This window comes from Pituophis catenifer, unplaced genomic scaffold (genome assembly GCF_029215685.1).
Source record: "Pituophis catenifer annectens isolate HBS135680 unplaced genomic scaffold, rPitCat1.0.hap2 SCAF_3, whole genome shotgun sequence".
Taxonomy (NCBI): domain Eukaryota; kingdom Metazoa; phylum Chordata; class Lepidosauria; order Squamata; family Colubridae; genus Pituophis; species Pituophis catenifer.
In genome coordinates this window covers 44,967,034-44,990,726 of record NW_027256883.1, presented here as the reverse complement: position 1 = coordinate 44,990,726, position 23,693 = coordinate 44,967,034, and the positions used below count along the sequence as shown (strand labels likewise).

The following is a 23,693-nucleotide window of genomic DNA, read 5'->3' as shown; positions in this document are numbered from 1 at the left end:
TTTTTTTATCCCAATCAATTATTTTACCTATATATTGCAATAATACTTAGACTTAGATACCAATTCATAGTGCTTTACAGCCCTCACTGACTTTGGAAATGTTTTGCATCAATATTTGTATCAAATGCTCAAACACAAGGTTTTTAGAAATAATTATTAATTTTACATCTGTTAATGATAATCAAGAAAAAAGTAACTTCATGTAGATACCTACATGAATTAAATAAGGCAGAGGATGTCTTCCATTAGATTGACCATGTAGAGTCAGGTGGCTTTTTAAAAGTTTTAATTGGCAGTTATTATTATGGCTATATGGTAGCTAGGTCTTCTTCTGGATTTCTGCAACTAATTAATATAATGAAAATTACCCACTGTCAAGCTTATGTATAGAAATACTACAAAAATCTGAAGCATTTTCTGTTTCATGTTTTGACATATCTTTTAACAACTTACGCTATTGTTCGTTCTTCTAAAGTTTATGATGTGAGTTCTATAATTAATTAGATAATTAAGATCCAGCATATTATTTTTCTCATAGTAACATTTATCAGATATATATGGCCGCCCACCTTATATGATGTGTCTCTGGGCTATATATAAACAAACCAAAATAACCTGATGCATGGTCTGTTGTAACCAAATACTCTGGAAGGTTTTTCTAATGTATTAACATAATTACAAATGATGATTTCCTACCCGATGAAGAAACTGCTTTGAATGCTTTTCTTGGGTATGTATGTGTGTAATGTGCATATGTGTGCATTACCATTTGGATATGAGTGAATGCAGGTAAAGGTGTCTGAAGCAGTTCTGATTTCTTTTACAGAATGAGGATAATTGCTTTAACATTTCAAAATGGGGAATCACTTGGGCCAACATGTTTGCAAAGCCCATTTTTGAAGCCTGTTTTTCCAGCCTAAATTCTAGATATGATCTAATGTAGAATGGTTTACTTGTAACTGCAGTATTTTTGTCTCTTTGTCAAAAAAAAAAATCAGCTGTTGTGGAAAAATGTAAGAAATTCAGTCTACTCTCACCATCTTAATACTATAATTGACAATAGGTAACATTTCTGAGATTTACAGATCAGTACCTTAATAAATATAGCCTCTGTGTTAATGCCAGTAGCAAAAATTTATCATCTGGCTTCACAATCAACATATAGCACTTTTTTGAAGCAGTGCTTCCCATTTTTCTGTCAAATGAGGAATTATGGTGGCCACCTGCCATTATATGATATCAGCATTTGTTAGAGCTTCAGATGTCACTTCTTTTTAACAAGCTCTTGAAAATCAGTAGAACTCCATCCCCCAATTTTACACCTTATGAAAGGAATAACAGCTCTAGTTAAAACACTGCTTTAACATGATTTGCAGCTTAAGTCTGTCATCCATTCTCTCCCTTCCTCTCCAACTGTTGTATTAAGCTAATATTAGACATATTATTTTATCTCACTGTATTTTGTTTATTTTTAAATACATAAATTGTTTATGTAATTTGAGGAAGTTTTAGAGGAGGAGCCATACCCCTATTGTAGAATGCATGTTTCACAAGTCCGAGTTTGCAAATCTAATCTCTGTCATCTTTAGTTAAAAGCATTCCAGGTAACAGGCGATGGGGAAGAACTCTGTTTATGCCCCTAAAGAATTTCTAGACTAGAGAGTATACAATTAAGCAACTAGTCTAAATAAGAAATTAGACTAAAATTTGATATGGTCATTCATTTATTAGATTATGTACTGTATGTATAAGGCTCTCACAGTATTGTTTAAAAATACTGTGTAAATGCTAGCTATTAATAACTCAATTTTTCCTTGCATCATGGCATGGCTTTGCTATTGTTCAATATTTCTCACAAGATATAATAACATTTACATTTAAAGCTTGATCGTAATTCAGTGTTGGAACTAAAACATTGAATAGAATTGGCTTATGTACTGTTGTCCCTTTATCTATTTGGTTGAACCTTAGCACTAACCTGTTAGGTCAAGGGATCTCTCAAGGCTGTTAAATTCTATTATTCTATTAACTTCTGTAACATTTACAGGAGGTGATAAGCATCCTTCTGTTCTGCTTCCTGGACTGGTGGTTCTCTTTATTACATTCAATGTAGCTGTGAACATTATTGCAGACAGTACATTTTCAAATTACAATGAAAGACATTACACAGATGTTAATTTCTAGGTATCAGCATTTTCTGAATTTAGCATGTGTTGGAAGCATGCAATTGAAAATGTATGTTTTGACAACACAGAGCATTGTGTGATTTCATTGCCAGTTGTCATGCAGATGCTTTTTGTGGTTAGAAGTCTATACTTTGCCAAGAACAATAGGAGTTCAGACTTATTTTAGCTGATATTTGCAGCTTCCACAAGTTCACTTTAAATGTGTCTTTGCTAATTTGAATGGCTGTTGGTTTCCTCTTTCCCTAGCTGTTTGGTTGTCCTAAATAGCCCATTAGATATTCTGTACTGTCTGAAATACAATTGCTTCCTTATATGGCAGATCAGCTTTGAGATCTTCCTGACTAGATCAGTTTTGTGATATTTTAAGTTCTTGAAATAAAGTGAAATGAAATGAAGAGGCATAGTTTAATGTCCTGTAGTTTAAGTACTTAATTTTATTTCTGTATTCATAGTTTGTCCTAAGCAAGCACCTGAAGAACTGTCTTCCATTCGGGACTCAAGCCTTACAAATGCACCAATGCAAAGCAAGCTAGTGGCTTCCTTCCAGCAGCATACCAAAAAGGCACTTAAACAGGTAAAGTAACATTTCTTGATTGAGTTTACATTTGCATATCTAAACTAATTGAATTGAATTATTTATTTCTACCCAATACTTCACATTTTATACAAAGGATGTTTTTTTGTTTTTTTTTTACAAAAGATGCAAAATTCCATCCTAATAGACATCTTACTCAAAATCAAAAGTATTTAATGAAGCAGAAACAGGGAAGCTGCAGATGCTGAAAGATGTGTCTTGCAACTTCCTGGATTTGTTTCTTCCATGGTTTTAGATCCCTGATGTGCTAGACGCATTTCCAAGGCATGCTAAAATGCCATCTCACATTCCTGAAAGACTCAATATATATAAAACACTGAGGTGTTTTATGTGCCTACATATCTATATTTATATCTATATCTATATATCTAATCTATGTCTGTCTGTCTGTCTATCTATCTGATGGACAGACATAGATGTAGATAATAGATAATAAATATACATATACATATACATATACATATACATATACATATACATATACATATACATATACATATACATATACATATAAATCAGAGCTGGGTTTCAGCAGGTTCTGACCAGTTCTGGAGAACCGTTAGCAGAAAATGTGAGTAGTTCGGGGAACTGGTAGTAAAAATTCTGACTGGCCTCGCCCCCATCTATTTTCTGCCTCCCAAGTCCCAGCTGATCGGGAGGAAATGGGAATTTTACAGTAACCTTTCCCTGAATTGGGGAGGGAATGGAAATTTTACAGTATCCTTCCCCTGGAGTGGGGTGGGAATGGAGATTTTACAGTATCCTTCCCCTGCCACGCCCACCAAGCCATGCTATGCCATGCCCACCAAGCCACACCCACAAAACCGGTAGTAAAAATTTTTGAAACCCACCACTGATATACATATACAAAACACCTCAATATCTTTGTCTGATATGTGCAAGAATCTGACTGCTATGTAGCCAAATCTGTGATTCTTCAGGTACCACATTAATTACAATTATATAGTACTGGTTTGGGAATACTCATCCTGGCTTGTTTCCAATTCCGAAGTAGGAGCTGAGGAAAAATAATGCTTTCCTCTCCCATGGGTTAGCATGGGATGAAGATAAACACCTAATGCTACCTACCTTTTCCATTACCGTAGGGGAAGGGATGTATTTTTATCAGAACAATGTATGATTTGTAGGAGACTATAGTTAGGAGGTGAAGCATGCCACATTTCAGTGCTAAGGGCTTTCAAGTTATACAATCTTTTAACTGAACAATTGTTTACTCAGATCACTTCTGTAGCATCCACAAATCTCACAGTAATTCTTTGCCACTGACATTTGAATAATCACAGCCTTCATTCTATCCCATATCTATCTTGACATTGCTATTATAGGACAAAATAACAGCACTCATAGTAACACTATGATTCATAATCTGCTCATCTTTCAGTGGGATATATGTCATTATTTGTCAGCAATGCCAATTCCTTTCAAAAGAAGAGTTGAATATAAATTTGGCATCAGAAATGTCACTATCCAGAAACAATAGGAAGATATTTCAGTTAGGTAGGACACTCTGTCACTAACTTCAAGGTGGCAGTCTTTGGGGAAAGGAATTTTCAAAACTGATTTCTTTGTGAAACAGCTGAGATACAATTCATTGGGAGTTTTAATACTATTATAGTTTAATACCATAACTTTAAGGAGAGGATTCAGTTTCCTATATCACTGCATTAATTAGCACATTAATACATGATGGTCTGTGTCAGAGGTAACAACTGTTCTGTCAATGGCCTGTATCTAAAATGTAGTTTTCACCCACTGTGGCTTTTATATTTCCATCTGATGTATCTCTTTATAATTTCCCACTCCACTGCTCCATCATGGGAAACTTGTATGTGTGTGTATGAATGTGAATGCATGTGTATGTAAATATTATGTGCATCTGAAGAATGCAGTTTAAAAGAACTTGCATACTAATTATATTACTCTTCAGAGTTCCATAAGACATTAATGTGATTTTGTATCCCTTTGGAAAGGAGATAGAAATGGGAATAGTTCAGAGTTTCACAACGAAACTAGATATGGATAAATATTTCCATAGGAAATACTAAGTCTAGCAGCAAGGTGAAATAAGCAAATATCAACTGAGGGCAAAATCCATAAACACCACTACAGTTGTCTTGATAGCATAAAATATTCAAGAGAGAAATGCAAATACATATACACTCATCCTGCAATGCTAAACAAGCAGTGAAACTTCCTTTTAAAAAGATTATCAGTCTCAGTTGGTGTGTTTACCTTAAGGAGGGAGTCTTCTATTCTCCCTTCTTTTTCTTTCATGCTCTAGGTATTCATTACCACCAGATGCAGTCAGCTGGATTTGATTTAACTCCAAACTGTGGATCCTATCTGTTAGGTGAATGAACTTTAAGCAGCAATTTTTGTTCAGAAAATTGCTGTTGGGAGTCAGTGTTGCTACTGTATATCTACTCTTCAGACCTTCTATTGCTTTTATGTACTTACAATGTGCTTCTGTTCTACTACAAATAGCCCACAGTGCTTCTGAATACACAGAGATGTTAAGCAATTATATGTGACACATACCACCTTATATTAACTTACTGGATCTATTTTGCTGTACCGGGAGGTGAACCTTTAACATGTTCTGGGAATAAACTGCTTACACTGTGGAGTGCCAAAAGCAGCATGGACTTGGTTGAAGATTTGGAGGGGGAGGGGGCTATTTTGTTGATTCCAAAACTCTTCTCATGCATTGTTCAGTATGTTAGGCAAAAGAATGAAACTTTGAACATTTGCTCTAATTATATTTCAGTTTATTTTTTAAAATCAGTGCTAGATACAGATGAATATAATAGAAGATTATGTGGTTCAGACTTTATTAGGTTTTTTTTTTGACCAGTCATTTTCACTAAGAATGATGTGAGAATGATAGCATTAGACTCAACCATTCCACATTTGTGACTTACCCCTGCTTCTATATCATCCAGCCATCACTGAGACAATGTGAATTATTTTGGCACAAGTATAGTATGGATGACCTTAGAAGTTGCTGTCTGTCATTCATGGGATCTGCTGTTGAACTAAAATTCAAGAACTTTCTTGTCCATAAAAATCTCCTTGTATCGAGCCATGGTTGTTGCCATTAGTCTCTCAAGTAATCATCTTGATCTCCTTGGTAAAAAGATAGGATTCATATATCTAAAGGTTATTCCTCTAGCCTGACCAGAAGTTAGTACAGTTGAAGCAATAAGGAAATGACCAACTGCAGCAGTTCCTGCACTAATTCCTGCACAGTCAAGAATTTGAGGAATTTTTTTTTTTAGCTTTAATTTCCAGCCACATTTAATGGGGAATTGTTGTCGGCATATTGAATGGTTTGCTTCTGAGTTTTGGAAGTCTCCAGAGGCCAAACAACAGGGTTTGGGGGCCATCTGTCTGGTGCAAGTGGCCCATCGCTATCTTACTGAAAGATACTGAGTCAGACTATTGGTCCATCTAGTTCAGCGTTGTCTGCAATGAATGGCAGAGGCTATCCAGGACTTCAAGTCGGAATCCTTCTGAAGATACCATGTAGGTCTTCTCTTGAGGTACAGCTATGCAGACAAGGCTGAGACACAGTTAAAGAGTTGTGAGCTGGACTTCAGCCTGACTGATGTAGACAGTGATGAGGGAAGCACTGCTCAGGTAAGTATATCTGAGTTATTCAACATTTATATTCTTTTTTCATTGTAGCTATTCTCCTTGATAAAATCATTTCCAGCATGTCTCAGTGAGTTTTGACAAAAGGGTTCATCGTTATGTATTGTCATTTCTCATAGACATTTTTAGTTTATTTTTTCTCAGCAGTACCAAAAAGCATTGAAGGCATTGGGTCAATTTCATTAACATTGAAGGAAAAACAGTTTTGCTTTTCATAAGGACTTTGCCATTGGAACATATTCTGTGATTTCAAAAATACATTAACATTGTATTATATATCAACTTGAAAGGGTCAAAAGTTAGTTCATATAAACCTGTCAGCTGAGCATTGGAGATAGACCAGTCTGAATGCAGCCCTTTTTCATAAACTCACTAAACCATGATGAAAATGGGGGAGGGAACATTATACTAGCAAGTATAGTCCCAGTCTGTTCTGTAAATAAATTCATGGTTTTTTATAATTTTCCTGCTCCTATTCTTTAAATACTACATTTGTTTAAACTGGAGTCAGCCAAAGGCAGCTTGGCAGATGCCAAAACCCAGAAGAAGGCTTTAAAAGAAAGGATCTGGTTGTTGGACAGAATTTTCTTTTGTCTATTCCAAACTTGGTGAAAAGTCTGTGCGCCAGAGCAGCCTAAGATGGCTTGTCACTTGGCTACATGGTTTTAGACATAACAAAATGTAAATGATACATATTCTATGCATATGCTAGTTGGTGGGTGGGGAGTGAAGCAGGGAAACAACATTTGGTTGCATCTCATGGTTATTAGTTTCATGAAGAAGCGGCTGCTCAAGTTACTGCATAGTTGTATATACATAGTTACTTGTACTGTTGCCAAGAATGACACCATTTAGCAGCATACCACAAGCAGGAGGTCTGGTTCTTTGTTCACCAGATTACAGCATTTTTTTGCTCACCAGGTAACATCGAATACAATACATGGTTGTCTCTTTTTACATGTGTCTTAGGAAACTTCTTTTATAGTAAAAATAATGAGCCGGTGCACAGTAGAGAGCTCTGCTAAGGGAAGAGGCAAAGGTTCTTGCACACTGTTGTCCTTAAGTGAGAAGATGAAATTGCTAAACAGCATGGCATCCATTGGATACCATTACATTATTATAATCTATTGTTCATTCCGTAAAGAAAGAAAAAGTCACTATCTGTGCAAGTGTGATGTCCATATTTTGAGTCTCAAAGATAGAATTCCATCTATGCAGTACTAGAATGGGATAGATGGAAAATGGGATGGATCGCCTCAGCCTATGTCTAGAAAGATAATCCTACTTATGATTTGTGACAAAGTACAACTAGTTTATGGCAGAATATACTAAACATGGTATCAGACCAGCCAGTGTTGGTTTCTGTTGTGACCGAGGTCCACATATTGATTACCAAACACAATTCAGTCCTGAACAAACTTACTTTATTAAAACAGCTGAGAATTAATTCATTATTAGCTTAGTCCAAAACAAATTCTTCATAACCAGTCCTACGGCCTTATCACCAACTTTGATGTCTTTGGCAACTTGCCAAAGGCTTTACTTGGCAAAACCCCCACAAAGTTCAAGAGACACTGACAAGAAGCACTGGAATCAATGTTGTTTTTCTACAAAGAACCCAACGGCTCGTTGTTGCTCTTTTAAGCCTTATGGGAGTGGCCAATCATCTTCTGGCCTTACTCCCAAGTTGTCCTTTTTGCTTCAGCTGCTCTTGCCTTCTGGCAGCTCTTCTCATGCGTGCACTAGGAACAGGCTCCTCCTGTTCCTCTGCCTCTCTGCTGCCTGCCTCTGGAAGCTCCGGAGTCTGCGCATCGCTTCCAGATGGCCCTGGACCCATCTCTGCCTCCAAGGCAGAGCCCTTATCTGGGCCTTCCCCTGACACCAGGACTGGCCCATTGTCCTCCCCAGCCTCCTCACTGTCTGACTCCGCTGCCAGGTCCGCTGGCGGACCACAACAGTTTCAAAGATTTAGGCACTGTGTAATGTCCTCAGCATCAAGTGGCAGAGAAGCCAATGCCATTTCATTCCTACATTAACAAGGAAGAAAGACATATTTAATATTTAGATGTCTTTTTTCTGTTGTAAATAGAATATGAATACAATAAAAGTCATTGCTATGGTATATGGTGCTAGCATCAGTTGGAGAAAAGGTTTGGAATTATAGAATGGAATTTAGAGGTGCTTGGGCTGCTTATAGTGTTATCAGATATTATATTCCAACTGTAAAGGTTTCAATATGATTTACATTGCTTTATCATTGCGATGTAATATTTCTGGAACTATATAACTGATGACCTTGCTAACTCTTACAAGGCATCGCCTGTGTTAGGCACTATGATCCGTCACAGATTTGAACATTCACATGTTTAATCAACCATAGATGCAACTAGTGGTGGGCTGCTGCCGGTTGTAACCCAGAACTGAAAATGTGAGCAGATGTGGCATAGAAAAACCAGTGATTATATAGGATGTGATAGCGCCTGGGTGGCTGGGGCCAGCCTCTGGTCAGAATTACCGGTTCACCTGAAGTGGTCCGAACCAGCAGCAGCCCAGCACTGGATGCAGCCCTCTGGAGCAGGCCCCATCACCAATCCCCCTTGCTTTCCAAATGCACTAGGTCTTTGAGAAGCAATATCTTGTTCCCTCCTGTGCTCTGGTCAGTGGTGGGAGATTAATATGGTACAACACACATACATGGAAAGAGTTCCACACATATACCCATTCACATAATTTCTCATAGCCCCATAGCTTTGTTTTCAGGTAACCAAGAACATGCTCACTTTTTGATGTGGGGCAGTGCCTTATTTTGCACCTTATGCTCAATCTTTTGAGGCAGTAGAAAGTGGCAGAAATTATGTATCACCATTTATTGTCAGTTTATTTATACATTTATTTATTTATTTGTCAAACTTGTATGCCACCCATCTTGCCAAAGATGTTGAGTACTGTAAAGGAGGATCAGCTTGAAGAAGATGTTGATCAATAGTTTCTAGAAACCTGGTTTTTCTAATAATGTTGTAAGTAATTTCAACTATTGCTCTATACTCTCATTCATAAAATTAACTGGGGGCACCTGAGTCTATAAGAGCTGAGAGCTCTACTCCCATATTTGAGGTTGACTAAAGAGTCACAGGATAATAAAATAACTCTTGTAAGCTGCCTGAGCTCTTCTTAGTTGTTTGAGGGTTGGCTTGCTAGGTTCTTGAGAGGGGAACGTGAAGTTTCCCAAAGTTTTAGAGCATTTTGGATACTTGGAGGCTACATGGGCTGTGGTTCCACAGATGTACTTCTTTGTAGCTGAGTCAGGTAACTACTTTCATCATTTTAGCTGCCTGGGTGGGCTCCAAAGTAGAAACAAATGGAAGTTTGTCCTTCTGTTTCTCTGCTGAGGACAGGATTCTTTTTACCACTCCTGTTTTCCTGACTTCTATGGCACTGGTCTCTGATGAGATTACTGGAGAGGCAGTGAGGTAGCTTTACACTTCTTTACCTTATTATTTCCTCTGTGCCTCAACTTTTTCAACCATCCATCAATTAACACATAACATTGGAATAGTTCTTCTAGATTCTCTAACTCAGAATTAGTACATCAGGAAGAACTCCCCAAAACTTGTTAGCCAAACCATATCATTCCACTTCATATCTTGTATATGATTGAAAATCCAATATGTACTCATGAATGCTGCAGTTGACTTGCTTTAGCCTGTGAATCTTTCCATTTGTTGGGGATTTCCTAGTCTGATCATTAAATGGCACTCTAAATCTTTGCATGGAATTCTGGTAATTATCCAGTAAATGAATCTTTGCCTTCAGTGAGCCAATTTGATCACCCCTTTTTTGAGCAGAATTGCAACAAAATTTATCCTGGAGCAACAAAAAACCTGCTGAACTACTACTGACTAAAAGTTTGTCCCAAGGTTATGCTACCTATACCATAGCATCATGTAAATTTGTTATTTGTACATCCATTTTTTGTTGTACATCCATTTGTTTCAATAATGCTTCAGCAAATTGTTCTCTGGATATTGAAATGCCCTAAGAATCTGATGCCATCTCTACATTCAAAGGCACAGTTTGATGCCTGATTGGAGAAAGTAGAGGCTTTCAAGACCTATGTAAGTCTTCAAAATATGCAAGTCAGGAAACAAACATTATTAAAAATATTGGAATTCGACCTTTTCATTGTAGAGTGCAATACAAATAGTTCTCGATTTGTGATGCCAATTGGAATTACTGTCATAAATTGGTATGGCCCTAAAGTGAGTCATCATGTAATCAGACCAAATGTCCATTTTATCAAGGTTGTTAAATGAATCATGCGATTGTTAGGCAATTCTAGTTTCCTCAATTGACTTTGCTTGTTGGCAGTTGGCTGAGAAAATTGAAAATAACTATCATGTGGGCACAGCATGCTGTAACCTTGATAAATGTGAGCCAGTTGCCAAGTGCCTGAATATGATCCTATGATGATGGGGGTGATGCAACAGTTGTAACTTTGAGGATGGGTTGTATGTCACTTTTTCTGAGACCCTTGTATCTTCAAACCCTCTGTAAATGAATAGTTGTAACTCAAGGACTATCTGTAATAAAATCTTGAGAACATGATAGTGTTCTCCTCTGATCTTTTGGTGTAAAAGAAAAATAAGATAGGATAATCTTGAGTTTCTTTCTTACCCCTTAGTCTTTCTCAGGGAAGAGCTCATGTTTATTTAACAACTTTTACATTCTTTCTTCAGACTTTAGCAATGTAATGAACAAGAACTCTCGAATGTACAAGCTGGAATCAAAAGAGAGAAGCCTTATCCATGGTCATATTCCTAACATCTGATGGAAAATGGAAAAGGCAAGGAAGTTCCAAAAAGGCATATATTTTTGTTTTTGTTTTTTAATTAATACAAAGAAGAGTCAATGTGTACGTTATAACAAATTGTGGATAGCCCTTAAAAACATGGGCTACTTTATCTATTTACTGAAAAGAAATGTAGGTTAAACAAGAAGCCACACAATACGGAGCATCTAAATGGGCTCAAAATTGGGTATATCTAGATCATGTGTTGTCACATTTGTTTAACTTTTATGCAAAATATAACATGAGAAAGTTGAAGCCGAAGAAATAGGAGTTGGAATTAAAATTGCTGACATAAACATAAATGATCTAAGATACATTTATAATAATACTTTGATAGCTGGAATTGAGGAAGACCTAGGAAATCTCTTGGTGAAAGTGAAAGAAGAAAGTCCAAAGGTTGGTCATTTTTTTGAAACTAAGATTTAGTCAACAGGCAATACCAACCCAATGGAAAAAGATGGAAAAATAGTTGAAATAATAGATTTTATTTGCTATAGCAGGGGTGTCAAACAAGGCCTGCAGCCCGGATCCGGCCCATGGGCTGCCTAGATCTGGCCTACGGGACTGCCCTGGAAACAGTGAAGGACCAGCTAGCAGTGCCTCTGCCAGCAAAAATCGAGCTCGGGAGGGCCGTGTGCAACCCACCCGAGCTCCATTTTTGCTGGCAGATGGTTGCAGGAGGCCATTGCAGCCAAAAACGGAGCTTGGGAGCCCGTTTTCACTGGCAAAGTGCTTGGGCCACCACAGGCACCCCTGACACGAATGATGTTGAGCTGGCCATGCCCTCCCCACCCCCAAGGTCAAACACAACCCTGATGCGGCCCTCAATGAATCAAGTTTGACACTCTTGTTCTATAGTAAAAAAAATGTACAGGAATACTGATTATATCATGAAATAAAAATATGTCAGCTAGAGAGGAAAAACTATCACTTTTTAAGATAAACTATTAAAGCCCAGAAACATTGCACTTACAACAAAGGAATGTATTGTTAAGATTATGTTTTTCCCAGTTGTATGAGTTAAATTTTCACATACAGCTGTAAAAGGTGGATCATTAGAAAGACCGAGTAAGAAAAATGATTCTTTGAAGTTGTGTACTGAAAATAAATGTTGAGAAAGCCTTGGATTGCAAGAAAAAATAGTTAATTTGATACTAGATGAAATAAAACCATTGCTACTTACTGAATACTTTAAAATGGGACTAAAGCTTAAGTGTTTTGGACACATAATACAAAGAGTCACAGGAGAAATTTTTGATGCTTAGAAAATTCAAAAACTACCAAAAAAGTGGCTAAAGTAGACTAAGTGGCTGATGACACAAACACAAGCTTACTAGGTTCAAATAAATAATTCCTGTTGAAACAATATTCATCAGGTTCCAAAGAATCAGAACCAAATAAAAAACAATATCTAGAGGGTCTTGGATCAGTCAAGCCAGGATCTTCTTTACAATGGTAGAATGGAATGAAATCTCCCTAAATAACAAGGGCCACCTTGTAATTTTGATTCACAATGTGGTTATTGCAAAATAAAGTTTTGTCTAACGTCTCAACTGAAAATGCTCAAAAGGCCAAAAGGCTGGTTGCATTTTAGAGTCTGAACTGATGCTGAATTAAGATCCTAGCAATATGTATAATTGTAAATAACCTGGTCTATTTCCATCTTTCCAGAAAAACTTGTATGTGACCAAATGTTGCTTCAGCAAATATGTTAACAAAAGAAAAACTGGATGCTAGTTCTTTGATGTTCTACACAACTTGTTGACAACACTGGTTTTAGAAAAATGCTGTTTTGATTCTAAATTTGTTTTATTGTTGAAATAACAAACAGCAGTGCCATTAAAAGCAGCAGGGTGCAGGGTGCTTCCTAGTTAGCTTGTTTGCTTTTGTGCTGTGGTAGAAGAGAGATAATATTTCCCCACAGGAGATTTTTCAATTGACCACATTAACATCTTAATACATTTTTTTTCTAAAAAGAAATGCTTATCCTCTTTTTTTAAAAAGAAAAGAAGCAATTGAAAATGTGAAAGTTGATATATTTTCTGCCTTTCCTGTTCTCATCAGCGTTAGCAAGATTTCTTTCATAAGCCTCTATGGTTACACACACACTTTTTTCTGTTTCTGGAAATTAAATAACAAAGAGAAACCTGTAACTGTTAACAGGCTTTTTGTTGTTAACCAATTAAGAAAGTGAATGTAGATCTTTAAGGGCCTGTAATTTCTCAGTTGTTTTGATACATGTTTACAGAATAATAAGACACTATTAATTTTAAACAAGTGGAATTAGCAAAAACAGTAAACCTCAGAGCCATTTTTTGATAATGGGGAAATATGATACAGGTTGTCCTCAACTTACAATAACTCGTTTAGTGATCGCTCGTTGTTAACAACGGCACTGAAAAAGGTGACTTATGACCGTTTTTCACACTTACAACTCTTGCAGCGTCCCCATGGTCATGTGATCAACATTTGGATGTTTGGCAACAGGTTCATATTTACAATGAGTGCAGTGTCCCTGGGGTCATGTGATCACCTTTTGCAACCTTCTGACAAGCCAGATTCACTTAATAACTGTGTTACTAACTTAACAACTACAGTGATTCACTTAACAACCATGGCAAGAAAGGTTATAAAATGAGGCAAAACCAGGGGTGAAATGCTCCCGGTTCGGACCGGATCGCCTGATCCGGTAGCGATGGAGGCGAGTGGTTCGGAGAACTGGTAGCAAAAATCCTTGCCCACCCCCCATGCCCAGCTGAGCTGCACAATCATCAGAGACTTTTTTTTACTTTTAAAAGCATTTTTTCTACAACCTCTTGGGCCAAAAAAATGCTTTTAAAAGTAAAAAAAAAAAGCTTCTGATGCGGTTCAGCTGGGATCGTCAAAGGCATTTAAAAGAAAAAACCCTTTTTTTCTTTTAAATGCCTCTGACAATCCAAGCTGAGTTGCCTGATCGGCAGAGACTTTTTTTCTTTTAAATGCCTCTGACGATCCAAGCTGAGTTGCCTGATCGTCAGAGGCATTTAAAAGAAAAAAAGTCTCTGCCGATCAGGCAACTCAGCTAGGATCCTCAGAGCCTTTTGAAAGCATTTTTTTACCTCGCCGAAGAGGTTGCAGAAAAAATGGTTTTAAACGTAAAAAAAAAAAAATTGGCCACGTCCACCCAGTCACATTACTCCCCCCCACCAAGCCACGCCCACAGAACCGGTAGTAACAAATTTTAGATTTCACCACTGGGCAAAACTCACTTAACTGTCTCACTTAGCAACGTAAATTTGGGCTCAATTGTGGCTGTATTAACAATCTTTGACTAGTCTTCTATAGATTGATTCTTCTCAGATGTGTTAAGACTAGTACACACAGATATGTAATAGTATTTCAGTAGGAATTCTAGAGTTATAATCCCAAAATATCTGAAAGACACCAGGTTGGGAAGCTTTGCTTGGCATTGTTTATTTCATAGATTGAAAGTGTGCAGATAAAAAAAACCCATTGTGCTATAACATTTCACAAAGAAAAGAAGCAATGAACACATCATAATAAAGCAAATTTCTCCTTACAATGAAGGGACGGGTTAGGGGAAAGCTATAAATTAAATTGCATTTTTAAACTAACTGTGATTAAAATATAATTCTCCATTGCAGTCAGGAAGTAATGCCGTTCCAATTCTAGCTCCATCACCAATGGTCTTCCTAGGATTCTGGGAAACTGGCTTGCATGGCTAATAACTATGCTGCTTTTTTCCATGTCTCAAAGCCTAGGGCCATAAGTGTGGGTTATGGTTTCTTCCCATACCTGTATTGCTTTAATGTTTGGCAATGGCAATTGCAACGCACTTAGGGACTATAGAATGGGCTCCCCCATTTCCCGTTTTTTATGCATTTGACATTGCCTTTGTGGTAAAGGGGGAAAAGCTGGAAAGGCTCCTGCACCACAAAATGAAAACAAATAGAGATGTGCAATATCAATCAAGGCAAGACAAGTGCAGGTAGAAAAATTATGGTATAATCATTTGTATTGATGAAATGTGTGTTGAATACTATGTAATGGGCTTAGGATAAAAATAGCAACTGGAAAGAACATACTTCTCTTCAATTGACATTGAATGTTTTTCTATCTAGCACACGTTAGATCTTTCAGTATAAATTATCAACAAATGATTCCTTACCATCTTATTTTATTGGAATCTGAGCTTGTATACAAGAGAAATGTTAAGCAGCGTATTTAAGGATGCAGATGCTTTAGTGATTTTGTAGGTCAGCATGTTTTATTACTCTCTGTCAAATAAATTGGCTGCAGCCTTGAAGACATATTCTGCTTTTATACTTAGTACTTTGATTCTTTGCTACATCAAACATTGTAGAAAGTTTTAAGAGAGATCTGATAGTTAATGGTTTTCAAACCTAAATTAATGTTGCTAATCAGATTCCAGATATGAAACGAATTGCTTTTGACAGTTAAGCATTAGAATTGTTTACATTTGGTTTTTATGAGAATATTGGCTTTCCTGTCTATCTGGTAGAGATGATATGGGATTTTTAAATTACTTTTTGTTTTGTCCATGTGATTTATATTGTAACATTTTTCTGACAGCCATTTTAAGAATGTAGGTTTCTTATTTATAGATCGCTGTGCATGACAAATGTAATGTATTGTTGCAGACTACATAATGTAATTAATGATACATTAGGAAGACTAGACTGTTTCTAGATTATTTATATGCCAATTAGTTTATATTTCATTTAATTATGTGTCATTTTTGATATAGTAAATGTCATGAAAAAGAGGTGGTTGACCTGTATTTATGCTAAAATGTCGGCATAGTTTTTATCATCTACTATCTGTGTTTTAAATTATATGAGTTGGATTAAAAATACTCTTAATAATCAACTTTATATCTAGGAAACTCTTACTTCTTTCATAATTAAAGTTACTAATAAGGCCTTGAAGAGATTTAATAGGAAAGCTAAGTCTGGACTGGTCTCGTTTTTGAGAATGTTTAAGTTACAGTTAATAACTGTAAAAGGTGTCTAATTATTTTACCTTAAACTATTGGGTTATAATCTATGTCACACCTATAATTGCACCTGTTATCTTGAACTAGGAGGATTAAGGGCTTTTACCCTTATTTTTTGGTGATTGATATCAATTTGTTTTATGATTACAAGATAGATGATTACAGATCTATCTTGTTTCAGCTACTTGTTCCATGATTACAGATCTATGCGTACTTTTGCATTTTACTTCAGATGTTTTAGATAATAGCCCCCATTACCCCCACTGTTGGCCATATTGATTGAGATTTATCAGACTTGTAGTCCAAAACTTCTGGAGGTCACCAGATTGCCTGTGTCAGTCTTATCTTCACTATCTATGAACATAGTTTGCTAAGACTCAATTAGTCACACATTTATTTTTTATTTTTATTTTATTTTAAATTTCTATACCGCCCTTCTCCCTGAGGACTCAGGGCGGTGTACAGCCAAAATTAAAAAACATGCAGTACAAATATTAAAAACAATTAAAAGATATATAAATTTAGCCCAATTAAAACTCACTACCAATTAAAACATTTAAAAATTTCTTCTTAAGCCAGCCCAGCTTGCTTGAAAAAATGGGTTTTAAGGGCACGGCGGAAGGCACTGAGGTCTTGGATTCTCCTTATCTCTGGGGGCAGCTGATTCCAGAGGGTAGGTGCCCCCACAGAGAAGGCCCTCCCCCTGGGAGTCACCAGCCTGCACTGTTTGGCTGATGGCACCCCAAGGAGGCCCTCTCTGTGGGAGCGCACGGGTGATCACACATAGTGATTCACCAGAAGTTTGATTATCATCTAAATTTGCTTCTGGTCAGAGATGGGAAAAAAAAGAGTTTTGATGTCCATTTTCTTTCATATTTATTAAAATCAGTAGTTCAATAAGTTGGTAAATCAAAATTATGAAAATTCAATCCTGATTTCCACAACTGTCATACAAAGCTTGTAAATTACTACTTGGTTAGTGTATCTTCCTTCCAAAGGTACATTTTGCACTTTTTGTGGCTACTAATATTCCCATCTCTCCAATGCAGGTGATATACTCCAATGCAGGTGATATACTGCATTGATATCACTCCAATGCAGGTGATATACTGCAATGCATACAATTCCCATACTATGACCTATCCGTATTTAGTGTTTCTACTGATGCCAAACCTTTCAAGTTCGGCCAGGTCAGGAAACAGACATCATAAGGAGCTCTATTTTATTGCAGATTGTAATAACAGAAGAGCAGAAGTTTGGCAGGTTTTCTTTCTGTCCCTGTTTTATACTAGACAGGATCAAAATAGATTATCTTGAATTTCTTTCTCACTCTCTCTTCTTTCCCAAGGTGAAGGTGATGGTTATTTAACTCTTCTGTTCCTTCTTCAAATTTATTTTGGTATTCATCTACAACATCGTCTTAATATCTCTTTTGTGAAAGTGATTCCAGACTATCTTGGGCTTTTTCTTTTTCTTCATTTATATTAGCTGCATCCCATGTGATTCTGTTAATTTCACCACCTATTATCTTCCTCCTCCACCAACTTCTGCCTTATGCCTGCCTCCATCATTCTTCTGAAATCTGTTGAGGCCTTTAATCTGCTGTAGGTTACAACTGTTTTAGATGTTACCTTATATGTGTGTCTTGACTGTCATAATATCTCTGAGTAGTCACTATGTGGAATGGCTTTATTAGCTTGTCTTTCATTTTCCTGTGATTGATGTTCACTTACTTAAGTTCCACAATCCAAACAATATGCTATCTTTTCATATGAGGAAGGAGCTAGGCACAGTATAATAACATTGAGCAGTCAGCAGCAGACATAGCAGATGAGGTTTGGATGTAAGACCTTTTTGGGGAGATAGGATAGTCTGGGCTATGTACATTGCCATCTTACACCAGAAATGGAAGGAACCAGTTCACCTAAATTGTGCCATGGTACTACTTAATGAGGTTTTGTAAAGCATATATATCTAAATAATCCATAAAAATTGTTTCTGCCACTTCTGTTGTTGAATAAACAGTAGTTTTAGAAATTTTATTTATATACAACAATACAGTTGCAATGTTTTAAATCTGGAAACAAATGTTGACAGAAATAGTTATAGCTATTGCTTACAAATCAAAGGTAGTGATTTTCATTGTTTGTACATCTTTGTTTAGATTTTTTATATACTGTATTATGTCCTTTCAGGGCCATGAATATTGATATTTATTGAGAGCATAACCCCTAACTGAATTAGTTGCTTAATCAACTAAACATTTAATTGCAGATGAAATTTGCTTTCCAGTTAATGGAACATATTGCTAGACTGACTCTATAGAGATGCCACCAAATTTAATGATAAAGAAATGTAAAACAAGGCTTTTCAGTTTGGATACATGCATTTTCTACTTGAATAACAATTATAGGCGAGTAAACTTCACGGAGCTGAGCTAAAATCAGTATTAATATGCCTTGCAATCAGATTTATCATAATATTGATGGGAATTGAACATTCATTTTAAAACTGTTTCTCTATTACTGTAACTGAAATATCCTATATTTTAAGTTCCCGAACTGATGGAAGCAAATATTAAAGCTATTTTTTCTTCCATTAATAGGTAGAGGTTTTTTGTCCACTGAATTTTAAATATTGCCGTGCAGTTAAAGAGGAGCTATTTGCTTTTAGTTTATTAAAACTATGATTATATTTTGACAAACATGCATAAGTATGTAACGCCGGTTGATTTAAGGCAATAAATCAGTTTAAATTATTTTGTTGGTTGACAGCCATTTTTAAAAATTCCCCTTTATTATTTATGCCCCTCTGATAAATTCTGCATTGAAATATCTATTAAATGCCCAGTTGTTGCTTTTTTATTGTTCTTCCTGGGACAGAATTTGTGCTCTAAAATATTATTATCCAGAGAAATAGGAAGCAATCGTTTTTAATTATTTTGCCTTTGAAGTGTTGTGTGCAAAGCATTGTCATCTAAATAGACTACAGCTGTATTGCAATTACAGAATTAAGCTCACAAGTCATTAGTCGTTTATGCTCGTAAGGAGACAAAGGATATTAATTCATGCTAAGCATGATCTCCTTTGGTAAAAATTTAGTGGTCTTTTTAATGCACACACAAATCAAAGATAAGAGTGTAAAATGAGGATTACAAGCAGGTACCAGATAATCAGAAGTGAGCCGATTTGTTGTAACTTGTTCAGTTTAAATATTTGTGCTTGTAAATTGTTTAACAGGCAGATTCTCCCATTCATGTTCCCTAATCTTCCAATTTATTTTATTGTATAAAATATCCTGGCAGCTATTCAGTTCCTATTCATATTTTGTATTGCATTATCCTCCCTGTTGCTGATACAGTTACAAAAAAAAACATGCACACAAATAAACACACACACAAACCCCCTCCCATTTGTAGATATTTATTCTTTTATGATTGTCTCCCACATTTACCATGTTCGTGTTTTGAAGGTTAATGCCCAAAGTCAAGCAGACAGAAGCCAAGTGCTGCAAGGTTTTCCAAGATTAGGACCGATCCCTTTCGCAGAAATAAATGATTCCTGCCATGTGCAGTGATTTTGTGCAGCGCTACTCACGGCTGAGTGAGTGCATCAATACTGTAGCCCTTACATGCTGTACATACTGATGACACTGTGTTAACTTGATTGACTGAGCAGTGTACGGGAGAAGATGCACCTGCAAGAGATGTACAGACATGCAGTTTTAGTCTGGTTTTGAAATATTTATTTTTAGATTTGTTTTACTTGAAAATCTCAGTTTTAAATTCCATGGGTTCTCATGTTTCTGCTGCTAAGGTAGAGCAAACAGTTATGAATGCTTCTTTGTTGTCAACATTGTTCTGGATTTTAAAGGTGCATCTTCTTTATGCTTAAATTAAAATATAGGGAGATTGAATGAGAGAGAAAGATGAAATAGAAGAGTGGTAAATCTGCAGCTAGTTGGATATTATTATCTTAAGGAGCTTAACTGAATGAAAGGGGAATGTTTTGTGTAATTCACTTGTGAGCAGCATTTTGTGTTATATTTTTCTGTTTTGTTTTGTTCTTTGTAGGCTTTGAGACAGCAGCAGAAAAGAAGAAATGGAGTCTCAATGATGGTAAACAAGACTGTTCCTCGTGTTGTTTTGACACCATTAAAGGTGTCTGATGAGCAGTCGGATTCACCTTCAGGTAAATAGCTACAGACTGACTGCAACAACAGTTTCTAGTCAAAGAGCCCTCCCGATGAGGTGAGAGCTATCGTGCACAAATTTAGGATGTTGAAAAATTATGATGGTGTTCCCACAAGATGGATTCTGTTTCATTTTTTAAACCAATTTTATTAATTCCAAGAAGGAAGATTTTAATTTCAGTGCTAGGAGGCAGGGGAGGGGAGGATCACGAGAGAAAGACTGTGTCTTTAAAAAAAAATTAAAATTACAACAGCTGCTTTAAAGGAATGCAAAGTAGTCTTTTTGGATGCTGATTCTTAATGGGAGAGCTACGTTTTGGCATTCCGTGCCATCAGGGAGCCAAATAAATAACCATCACAACTCCTCTGGGAGTGCGAATTACTCTCATACTCCTGTCTTGCAATAACAGTTGTCCTTTTAATAAGATTTTGTGTTCTGGCACCATCTTAATCACCACAGTGCAACCCTGACCTTTACTTTTGGCTGTTACATGCTTCACTGTGAATGAATCGTGCAGAGATCTGTGTCACTTTTTATTGTAGGTTGGGTTTTCCCCCCCCCCCCCCAGACGTGGGAGAAAATTAACTTACCAAGGGGAGGGTTTCCCATTCTTCCTTTTATTTCTTTGTTCCCTTATAAAGGTAGCGTTATTATTTTTAAAGATGCCTCTGCTATCAGAGAAGAAGCTTATTTATATTGGATTAGCAAACATCGTTATTGACTGTTACATTGAAGAAACTTGTTTTCATCACTTAATGGATTTATGAGCTTTTGCTTCGTTGCTTCCAGTGACAGGGAATCAACTTGTCAGCAGAAAACATAACCTTTAAATAGGGTAACAGATAAAGATATCACTATACGTTTTTTTCTTTTTTTCTTTTTGTAAAAAAAAAAAATCTAGCTTTGTTTTTGGTTTTGGTTTTTCCCAAACCGGGAAGCACTTCAGTATAACGTTTGCTTTTTTAAAGGGTCTGAATCTAAAAATGGTGAAGCAGACAATTCTGATAAAGAAATGAAACATGGGCCAAAGTCTCCAACTGGAAAACAAATGAGCCAGCATTTAAAGAGATTAAAAAAATCTGGTTTAGGTGAGTAGGTCTCTAAAATGTCCTTTTTTTTTTCTCTCCCCCACCCCTCATCTTTTTACTTTATAGAATACATTAAAAAGGCAAAAACTCACTATAAAGAGTTTCACATTTTCTTTCTTGATGCTTTGGATATTTTTTTCAGGGCTTCCCTTGCTGTGTTCTTTTGTCCCTTTGAACTCTGCAGGGTTGTCCCCTTTTGGGGGACCTTTTCCCAGCAGGCCATTCTGTCACAACCTTTTTCTATCGGACAGTCTGGAGCTCCCCTAAATTGGCCATTTTGGAGCCAGCTGTTTCTTGCTTCACCATCTTTTCACGGAGGACTATTCTTCCTTTCCCCCTTTATCTTTTTTTCATTATTTTTCAGCGTATTATTAACATATTTCTTAGTCACATTTCTTTTCTGACTTTGGCTTTTCTTTCTCATTCTTTATAAGCATAAAATAGCTCAGGTTATATAGTAAAACAATATTTATATTCACTCTGTTAGACTTTTAAGTGTTGGGCTCCCTCATCCTTTCCCCCCCCCCCCCCCCGTTAAATTATATGTAACTTATTTACCCTAGGCAGTAACAAAATGTTTCATTAAATAAATAAACAGGCAAGTGTTTTTGCTTTGTGTTGGATTATTTATAGTCATACTCTGCATTTATTTATTTCTTAGATTTTTGTTTGCATCCTAATTTAATATTTTAAAATATTTCAAAAATGCTAATTTTATAACTGCTCCTTATCCTTCTTAAACTTAGGGCCATTTCATAGTATTATCTAATGGTGTAACTGCTCCCAATAAATTAACAATATGTTCTGAAAGAAGTTATTTCTCCTTTAAAATTGCAATTTTCTGTTGCATCAGTATCTTCCTTATTATATTTGTTTTTCTTCAGGTTCTCTTCCTATCTTTTTATTCTTTGTGCATGAATTCTGAATTATATTTTGATTCTAAAAAGAAATTTTGCTTGATGATTAAAGCTGTGGTAAAAATTGTTTAACTGTCATACATTAAATACTGAATTTACAATTCTTCCCATCCATCTGGACAAAATTAAAATTAAATCTTTGTTTTGATAACAAAGCTCTTTCTAGTCAGTCTCTCTCTCTCTCTCCCTCTCTCTCTCTCTCTCTCTCTCTCCCCCCTCTCTTTCCCTCCCTCCTTCCCTCCCTCCCTCCCTCCTTCTCCTCATGCACACCCATGCACACCATACAAACATGAACTGTGCTGATTTACTCTTTAGTTCATGGCATTGTTTTAATTTAAGAGTCTTGAGAAGCTGCAAATGTGAAAATGGCCAATTCTGGCTCAGTGGTTGATAAGCTTCATTGTATTATATCTTTTCCAGTGTAATTAAGTAATCAAAACTAGCATTTATTCTTTTAAAAGACCAGAGTTAATGTTTTATAGAATTTTGTTTACTTGTGTTTAGATGTTTATTTTTTATTATAGCTTAGCAGAAAAGGGAACAAAAGACAAATATAGGGCTGCCTTTTTCAAAAATGAGATTTTTTTGTTTACATTAAAAGATTTTACATACAATAAAATCCCATTCTTTGACAGCTTTCTGCCTATAAAATATGATTCAGCTTCCTTCATTGACATATTTAGAAGTTTTTAGAGTCTGTCTGTGACAGCAAAAGAATGAGAGGATCTGAAGAGTACCATAACTTCATAAAGTCTAACTTGGAAGCACAATTAATGAAGGGGAAATGGGAAAATTTTTGTTCATGCATTTAATATTCTTTAAGTATTAGATAATATGAGGAATTAAATTAGCTGACTATAAGGTTAAAGTTACTATGGCTTGTAATGTAGGACCACAAAAATAGAAAGCCATGCTCATCTTCCCTATATTTTCTTCCTCCTTGAATCCCAAGAGCCTTCCTGAAAAGTCCAAAATTCCTGAAGGAATGGCATGCATTAAGGAGAACTAGAGCAGTGTTTTTCATCCTTGGCAATTTTAAGATTTGTGGACTTCAACTCCCAACCAGCAGCATATCTTAAAGTGAGAAACTCTGCTGTAGGGCAAGGCTGAAATTATTCAGCAAGAAATTTATGCACATTTCTGCTCTCTCAGACTGCCATTTCTGATTTGGAAT

The 23,693-nt window shown here is 36.3% G+C and overlaps 1 protein-coding gene across 1 annotated transcript in view; it reads left to right on the top strand.

Moving 5' to 3' along the window:
- The window catches only part of ASXL3 (ASXL transcriptional regulator 3), an 85,430-nt gene that overhangs the window by 35,891 nt on the left and 25,846 nt on the right, over positions 1-23,693 (top strand). The window contains 3 exon segments of the mRNA XM_070942318.1: positions 2,639-2,760; positions 20,395-20,512; positions 21,483-21,602. Coding sequence (XP_070798419.1) covers positions 2,639-2,760; positions 20,395-20,512; positions 21,483-21,602 — 360 coding nt within the window.